The sequence below is a fragment of the Agrilus planipennis genome, unplaced genomic scaffold, assembly GCF_000699045.2.
Source record: "Agrilus planipennis isolate EAB-ADULT unplaced genomic scaffold, Apla_2.0 scaffold313, whole genome shotgun sequence".
NCBI classification, from domain to species: Eukaryota; Metazoa; Arthropoda; class Insecta; order Coleoptera; family Buprestidae; genus Agrilus; species Agrilus planipennis.
In genome coordinates this window covers 1-9,016 of record NW_020442416.1, presented here as the reverse complement: position 1 = coordinate 9,016, position 9,016 = coordinate 1, and the positions used below count along the sequence as shown (strand labels likewise).

At 32.9% G+C, this 9,016-nt stretch overlaps 1 protein-coding gene across 1 annotated transcript in view; it reads right to left on the bottom strand.

Annotated features, from left to right (window-relative positions):
- LOC108742217 (mucin-5AC) overlaps window positions 1-8,078 on the bottom strand; it is a gene marked incomplete at its 5' end in the record, with an annotated part of 89,760 nt that extends 81,682 nt beyond the window's left edge. Inside the window, one exon of the mRNA XM_025980182.1 lies at window positions 8,000-8,078. Coding sequence (XP_025835967.1) covers window positions 8,000-8,078 — 79 coding nt within the window. The remainder of the gene's footprint in view (window positions 1-7,999) is intronic.
- Window positions 8,079-9,016: the final 938 nt, after the last annotated feature.

Sequence of the window (9,016 nt, the reverse complement as noted above, 5' to 3'; positions counted from 1 at the left end):
ATACTTTATTTGTGGTTGAATTTACTTGAAACTTGGTATTTATGCTGTTTAATATTATTAATCAAATGAAAAGAGGTTGCAATGTTTCCATGGGGTATATTTTATTTGTACTCGGATTTACTAGAAGGTTGCTCATTGTTGAAATTAAGCAAATACGTGTTTTGGCAATTTTTAAAAATCAACCCTTATGGTTGAAATGTTGTTGCTACGTTTGTATTTGAAATCTAAGATGGCGCCATTAAATAAAATTAAAACATTGTAAGAGTAAATTGGGAGTTAAAAGGTTTTATGCAGAAACAATATTAATTTCTGCGAGGGAAGCCGCGGGGAAACGCCAGTACTGACGAAATGTTGTTGCTACGTTTGTATTTGAAATCTAAGATGGCGACATTACATAAAATTAAAACGTTGTAAGAGTATATTGGGAGTTAAAAGGTTTAATGGAGAAACAATATTAATTTCTGCGAGGGAAGCCGCGGGGAAAAGCTAGTACTCTAATATATTCTTCTTTAACGATAAAAAACAAATATGGTTTTTGTTGAATAAAAGAATTCGTAAATAGATTTTTTGAAGAAAATACTTCGCAAATAATGTGGGAAAAGCCATAAATAAAAATCTACTGAAACTTAAGAAATCCCTGAAAGAATATTTTTCAGAGTAAAAAACTTTTGGGTGTTTCGGACTACGCCGGAAGGTAGGGCGGATAGCTCTCTTCAGCCTGCTTTTAGGAATCGTGGGAATGGTGGTTCGGGTGAGAAAGTTGAGACGGACGAAATGAAGACAGAAGAGAATGAAAGATTGATTATCTGTGGAATATTATTGCCTCAGCATTTGCCTAAGTGATCCAAGGAAACCACAGAAAAACTTGGACCAAGGCAGACGGATCAGGAATCGAACCGGCGTCTTCCCGAATGCTAAGTAATGGTCTAAACCTCTAGGCCATGCCGCTCGGTATTTTTCAGAGTAGTCACAGGACAGCTACGTACTTACTGATTGTGAGTACAGAATCTATTCGCAAATCACACTAAATCATCGATGTTAACAATGTCGGAATGAAAGAACTTGATAGATATTAAGAATTCATCCTCTTTAAAACAAAACTTCGAATCAGATGATCAAATTTAAATCACCTTTGAATCAAATTTAAAGATGAATACCCTACAGTTGTTCAGAAGGTTCGTCACGATTCCTGTTTCGATTTGTATCGACTTGCATATTACAGACGAACTTTTCATTTTACGTCTACACAAAAAAGCAGATTCAGAACACGATTGAATACCACTCCGGATATTCGAATTCAATTGTCGCATATTAAGTCAAATTTTAACGCAATTATAAATAAAAATGTGCACATTAAATAATTACGTGCAGTAAATATTTTGAATTCAAAATTTAAGTTGAACATTACAACATGTACACAATGTAAAATTTCATAAAACTATTATTAGTTTAGTTTTTTTTGACATGGGGTTCCGCAAAAAAAATTGTGAGAGCTCCTGGCCTATAAGTGAAAAAGATCAGACAAAAAATGACGAGGTTGCGTAATCTGTTTAGATGACTTTTTTATTGTCCCCCAATTTTCCACCCTTAGAGATGGAATACTTCTTTCTTTTTTTAACTTAAACGGGATCACTCTTGACATATGACTTACCCAATGTAAAAAGAATAATTAAAGGGTTTGCAATTGACGAAGAAATCACGTACCACACAAAAAAAATACAATCCAATTGAGAACCTCCGTTTTTTGAGGTCGATTGAAAAGTATGACGCATCTAAAAGATGTTAAAAGTACTCAAAGATTAGAGTATTTCAAATACAATTAAAAGAAAAATGTTTAATGACGAAAGGCAGTTATGGTTGGTTACGTTTCAGTAGGTAACGTTTTTATTAATATAATTACTAACTAACAAAGTAAAGCTTACTTAAATCGGCCAGATTTTCAACAAAAACATCTAGTATCTATTCAAACGCTAAGCACACTATTATTTCTTGTACTAATTTTCATTTCCCAGCTCAACAGTATCAAAATTAAATAACATTAATTATTTAAAAAAAATACAAATTTAAAATTAAAATAATATCATTTTTACTTGACAGTTGTATATAGGGTTGCCACCCGTACTTTATTATAAAGTATTGTACTCTATTTCGACTGTGCGTACGTTATACTTTACAAGACACATAAAGTACGCAAAAATACTTTTTTTAAGGCATTAAGTAAACATCGTAATTTTGTAAGCGATTATTCGTTATTCAGAGTATTTTTAAATCAATAATATTGCACAATACAATATTTTTGAGAATCAAATTAGGGAAAAAATTTGTAACAGCAGCATCACTTTCAATGAAACATGCACTACAGAAAAATAGCAAGCCATATTTTCGGAACAACCTGATTTCCCAAATCTGTTCAAAGTAGTGTCACTTTTGCTGTCCGTTCCGGTCACTTCAGCATTTACAGAAAGAGTATTCTCTGAATAAAGCTTCATTAAAACTAATTAAAAGTGAACTTTTAGTTTACTTAAATCTTTGCTTTCCCTGTTTAGAGACTATTAATGCGTTTAAGAGCGACAGCAATTTGTTACTGGCTTCTAGGTGTAACAAAAAATATGTTTTTAAAAGCAAAAAATAAAATACTTTATTTTTATGCTGAGTACTTCTTTTTTTAACCTTTTAGTCGAGAAATACTTTATGTAAAGCCTAAAAAGGTGGCAACCCTAGTTGTATACCACACATATAAAGGTCAAATCATCATCATAAGGTCGTCAGTCCTAAGACTGGTTGGACACGTACCTCCACACTTTCCTATCCTGAGCTAATCTTCGCATTTCCCTAAAACTAAAACAACCCACATCCTTAACTATTTGCGGACAGTAATCTAATGTAAGTCTACCTCTTCTCCTTTTAACTCCTGTTTCTGCCTCTAATATGTCTGTAACTAGACCTTCATGAGAAGGTGTCCAACTAATCTATCTCGCTTATTTTTTATTGACTTCCATAGAGTTCTCCTACTCTTTCTAATACCTCTTCATTTCTAGTCTTCTCTATCCTCATCCTCATCATTCGCCTGTACCACATTTCGAACGCTTCTAACCTTTTCTTTCCCGCCGCGCCCACTGTCCATGTTTCGCACCCGTACAGCGCCGTGCTCCAAACATACACCTTTAACAACCTTAATAACATTAACACCGAATGAGACTATTATAGGATTTCGAGAAGTCAAAAGTTTCCTAAGCAATTTTTTATCTACAAATAGTTTCGGAAAGTATGAACCTATTGTTAATTATATTTACAAGGATTAATAAGCAATAATTGTATAATTTGCCCCGACAAAGATTAGTCTCTTACAGAGTAACTCCTTCATTTAATATTTAATAAATATGACTTCTTTCCGATAATGGAGACTACCCTTCCTCGCCCCTAATCTTTCGGGTTATGTGTGAACAAAACTGTTTACAGGCACCCAACGAACAATTGAACTAATTCAGAATTAGTCAACTTTGTTTTAATAAAACATTCCAAAAAGCGTAAATTTCTGAAATTTCGTATACCATTTATATAACAATATGAATCATCATCATCACGTAGATTGGAAGCGAAAATGCCGTACGATATAGAACCAAAACGTATAATTAAAGTGATGTAATTGGTAACTAACATGACTACATATCTACATACATACATTTGAATGTCAGAATTGAACACAAAATTTTTCGTACTTCACATTATTAACAACGCACAAACCAAACGAAGCAAAAGAATTGGAACAGCAGAGAACGTTTTCGGTTGTTGACCACGTCAGGCAAGAATGGTCGAAGAATGGGGAACTTATATCTACGGTTCTTGCAATGACGAAGCTTAAATTTGCCGGTCTAAAGAATTGCAAAAACAAATTAACATTTCCGTTCCCGATCACGTTTGCAACAATTCTCTATTTTATACCGAGTCCGCAACAACATCAATTCCATCTATTAAATCGGTTATTGCTTTTTATGCGTGGCCATTAAAAAGTATCCGCTCTTCTGGATGCAATTATACCGGCTCCTTTTTTATGGGAAAATTTACATGCATTCTAATCGCAGAAAAGAACTTTAAGAGCATAATTACCCATTTGATTACCTGCAATTAAACATCAGGTTGCGATTAACGTAATTCGAGCGAAGAGGACTAGAAAACTTTGACGGTATTGAAGAACACTAAAAAAGCTCAACCCCCAACGCCAAAACTAGTGATGAACAAAATTGGTCTTAGTCAAGAAACAAAGACCCAACGAACGAGACCAAGACTAAAACCAAGAACAAATACGCAAGACCAAACGAAAACCGTTACGTCGCTATTCGTCAAAAAGTTTCTTTTGTTAAGATTATGTTTTTTATTTAATTACAGATGTAAGTAGGTAGATTATTTATTCGATAATTGCTAATCTTATTCGATTGTGTTTGGTTGTAACTGTATATTATTTTCATCTTATCCTGCATATTACAATTTGAATTTACAATACAATAGTAAAATATTTAAAATTTACCTGACCTGAATCACACTAGGGCCGTATTTTTCATTCATCACCATATTTCATTTATTAAGAACTGATTTCATTGTAGGATATTTACCTGAAATGTAACTATTTCTTGTATCTATCTATCTTAAATTGTTCTTCTCTTTCGTTATTATTTAAATACTTGTCCCAAATTTTCTATAAGTTCATTGTAATACATAAGTCAGCATGGTTTTCCTGATCAAACGCATTTCGAAATTATTTAGTTTAAGTTAGAAAAGTTGTACATATTTTTAATTGTGAATAGTAAGTCTGGACCCATTAATAATAAAAATAGTAAAAAAAAGAGTGTAAAATTTATTAAAGGAAAAATCACTAACTACTTGTACAATATTAAGTCTAATCTAGGATAACTTAAACACCGACTGACCTGCTTCAACAAAAGCAACATTAATATATTCCCTTCTTGGAACAAAACATTTCTAGTATCTGAAATTTTCAGTTATTTTACCAGATTTTACCTTAAATATAAAAAAATATTTTTCTTGCTATGTCTGGATGGTTGAAATATAAAGACAAACTATTTTTATTTCGATATTTCGATATTTTTTGCTTCTTTCAAGTACCTTTTTCTTAGCTAAAAAATCTTGCTATTGTTTTGCTCATTACTAGCCAAAATATATTATTGAATGTCCGAACTACTTATCGATATCAAAGTTACTTTGTTCGGGGGTTGATGTGAACATTGCTGATCAATCAAAAAAAAACAAACAAACAGAAAAATATGTTCTCAAAACGAAATATCGACACACCCACTTCCATTCCAGATTGTAGCTCCGCAGGCCTAGTACAGCCAGAAAACGCCATGGTTTTGAATTATTATTTCCAATTAATCATGACATTTTATTATTAAATTAACGTGATTTATCGTGATCCAAATTCACCTGAACATTTTGAAATCGATTATTGTATAAAAGCTGTTACTTATCCGTTAATTGTCGAAACTTGTTGGTTGAGTATTTACTAATTGTTGGATTGAGTTTATATTTACTCTAAATAGTTTAATGTATTATGTACGTATGATGTATAGTGAAATTTACTTGCCAATTCAGGTTTTAAAAAACTAAGTTTATTTCTGTGATATCAGTTTTAGTGAAATACGTCCTGAGTGCGTCCTTAATACAGGACCTCGTTACTAAGTCTCTTATGTACATTAATGTGTCAATAAAACTTTTTTTTATAAATTATCTTATTAAATTTATTATGCACTTATGTTGTGAAAGTATTTCTTTAGGAATTTTATTAAAAAATTAATTATTTTTATCATAAATATTAATTATTTTTATNCTTCTCTACGTTCCACAGAACCGTAATAAGGAAAACTATAACCTTGTTTCTTCTAAAGCACATATTCATTGACTGAACCCTTTTTACTTTCCTGTAATCCAGATTCTGATGATTGGACGATTCTCGATTAAACAAATTTGCTACTTAATAAAAACTGCTTAAAAGCTCCAGTAATTGATAAAATTCTTGAACTCCTTAACTATTAGATATTAATAAAAAGAAAAGCATGTTAAGACCTAGAAAGTTAGGTACCCCTTATCTTAAACCATGAACTTGAGGAAAAAACGATGAATGTACTATAAATTGCATTCTTATAGCGGTTTATCTAAATATAGAAAGATTCCTACAATACTTTTTTTACGTGCCTAGAAAAGTGTATGAAAAATTACGGTTTATAATACCACATTTTTTAGGAATTGTAATAGACGTACAATTTCATTGTATTTGACATACCCGAGGTATCATACGAACGTAATTAGATTCTGGTGAAGCACTTCTCAATAAAGCTAAACGCCTCTTGATTCTTTTTTACCTCCATGACCTTCACAATTTTTTCCCCTATTTATTAAAATTTTCGAAAATTCCTCGTCGTTACATCGCTTTCTAATGATATCCCCTATAATATACCTATTTATCGGAAAAATTTACTAATATTCCTGAATGAATCTGTAATACTGAATCGCATATTAGACGCCCAAACGTATGGATTCATCTTGTATCGATTTTCGAATATGAACAAAATACAAACTTTACACAGAACGCGCAGACATTGCATCATAAAATTAGATATGAATTTATTTACCTACAGCTCAATTTTTGCAGGGTTTTGATAAAATCCATTTTAATAAACCACACGTTCAAAGTTAAACTTCATGATACAACAATTAATCTACATAATTTACCGTATGAAAGTATTTATTAGCTGTGGATTATGTAGATAAACGTATAAAAGATAATTCTTTTATTTTTTAATAAAAATCCTCTTTATTCTGTTATCAATAATCGAACTCTAACATAACCATTGTATTCTAGATATAGAGACAAACGCAAGTGAAGTTCTTCTTAATTCACTTTTCAAATATGAAACACTTTCATTTTTGATGCGTGATGCCAAACTAATTTAAAGAATGTTTATCAAGGAAAACGAACTTCCTTGTAAATACATACTGCCACAAATCTCCCTCACAATAGAAGATGTCCTTTTTTTTGGGTATTGTACGTTGATAAATATTTATTTTATGTCAGAGTAGGAGCCGAGCTCGACCATCTGGTAGCAACCGAATACTATGTAGTATTGTCACGCAAACGTGATGCCAGCTCCCCCATAAAACACTAATCACATGTGGACCGTATCGTGTGATGTAGAGTTTATGTAAATAAATACTCACTGTTTTTGATATTGCTCACACACCTGCAACACTAATTAATTTATTAGTGTGTGGGCTACTCCTTAATCTCTTTAAGTAGATAATTTATTAATTTTTCTGACATACTATTAAATTGTTCATAATTTAAATTTAAATTTCACTATTCAACATAATGTTCAGTAACGAAGAGAGTTTCATTATTTTTGTGATTAAACCGGGATGCCAGGAGAGAATGCACCTGTGCTAACCGCTATAAAGTCTTAGCTTTTTTAAACACGAAACTACAGTATACTGACGCTTTCCAGACATCTGTTTAATGAGAAATTAAAACTGTGAATGACGTAAGATTCTAGTACAGATGTTGCACTTGATTGAAGCATACAAGTTGACGCAATTAAAACTTTTTGTTAATTAATGAGAACCAAGACACCATTAAATTTAAGAAACAGAGGCGTTATTGTTAGTACCCATAAACTTCCTCGAGCTTTTATGTACATCGTAATGAAAGAACCGACTTTCGAAAAACTATCAAAAGTAAAATTTCCCGGTGCTATTTTCTTTTTATTCAACAATACCTTTATCAAATTTTCTTATTACAGTTATATTCTTTTTGGAAATAAAAATCTTTCCGGTAAATGTATGAAGGTATAGCTGCAGTTTGCCATGAAAGATATCTGCATGAAAATTATTCGAAAGATTTTCTCTTTAACGAACAATTACAAAAAAGATTTCCTTATTCCGGGCGTAATTAAAATCACTTTTCATAACATTATACACAAGAAAAACTCACTTTTCGCTAGAAGAACCTCCCGGAACGAGAATGCAGCCGGTCTTCCGGAATTTTCAGAACGAGTGCGAAATAAATCCAACTATTTCACTCGTTATAGAAACGAAACGTGCGAAAATAACAAAGAAACGTTCAAATCACCCGAAAACTTTTTCCGCTTTTTGTATGTTGTTACTTTATTTTATTGTTTTCGTGTTTTATGCTTACAACCACAGACACCAGTAGTGAGAAGGCGACTAAGCACAAACGGCCGGCTTCAGTCCTTCAGTGGGGCTTCGGCTTCGACGTCGCCTCACGTCCGCAGTCGTCGATCGCTGGTAAGTTGCCCGAGAGTGTACCAAGTACCAACAGAATGTTAGCGGTGCGGAGGGCTCCTCGGGGGCTCCGGTCTACTTCAACACACCGGCATCGTCATCGCGTACTATGATTCATACGGCATCCGCCCTGTTGTGATGTTATAATATCATTGCGAGCAAGCCTTGGACTTACATGCATGCATTCGTGCATGTAAGTCCATGAGTGCATGCATGTACGAGTGAGGTAAGGTGGACAACAGCCGGGCACACCGGCAGGTCGACCAGCCGGTACCCGGAGGATAATTAGCCGGTGTTCTCTGGCCTATTGAATAAAAGCTCTTCTCTACGTTCCACAGAACCGTAATAAGGAAAACTATAACCTTGTTTCTTCTAAAGCACATATTCATTGACTGAACCCTTTTTACTTTCCTGTAATCCAGATTCTGATGATTGGACGATTCTCGATTAAACAAATTTGCTACTTAATAAAAACTGCTTAAAAGCTCCAGTAATTGATAAAATTCTTGAACTCCTTAACTATTAGATATTAATAAAAAGAAAAGCATGTTAAGACCTAGAAAGTTAGGTACCCCTTATCTTAAACCATGAACTTGAGGAAAAAACGATGAATGTACTATAAATTGCATTCTTATAGCGGTTTATCTAAATATAGAAAGATTCCTACAATACTTTTTTTACGTGCCTAGAAAAGTGTATGAAAAAT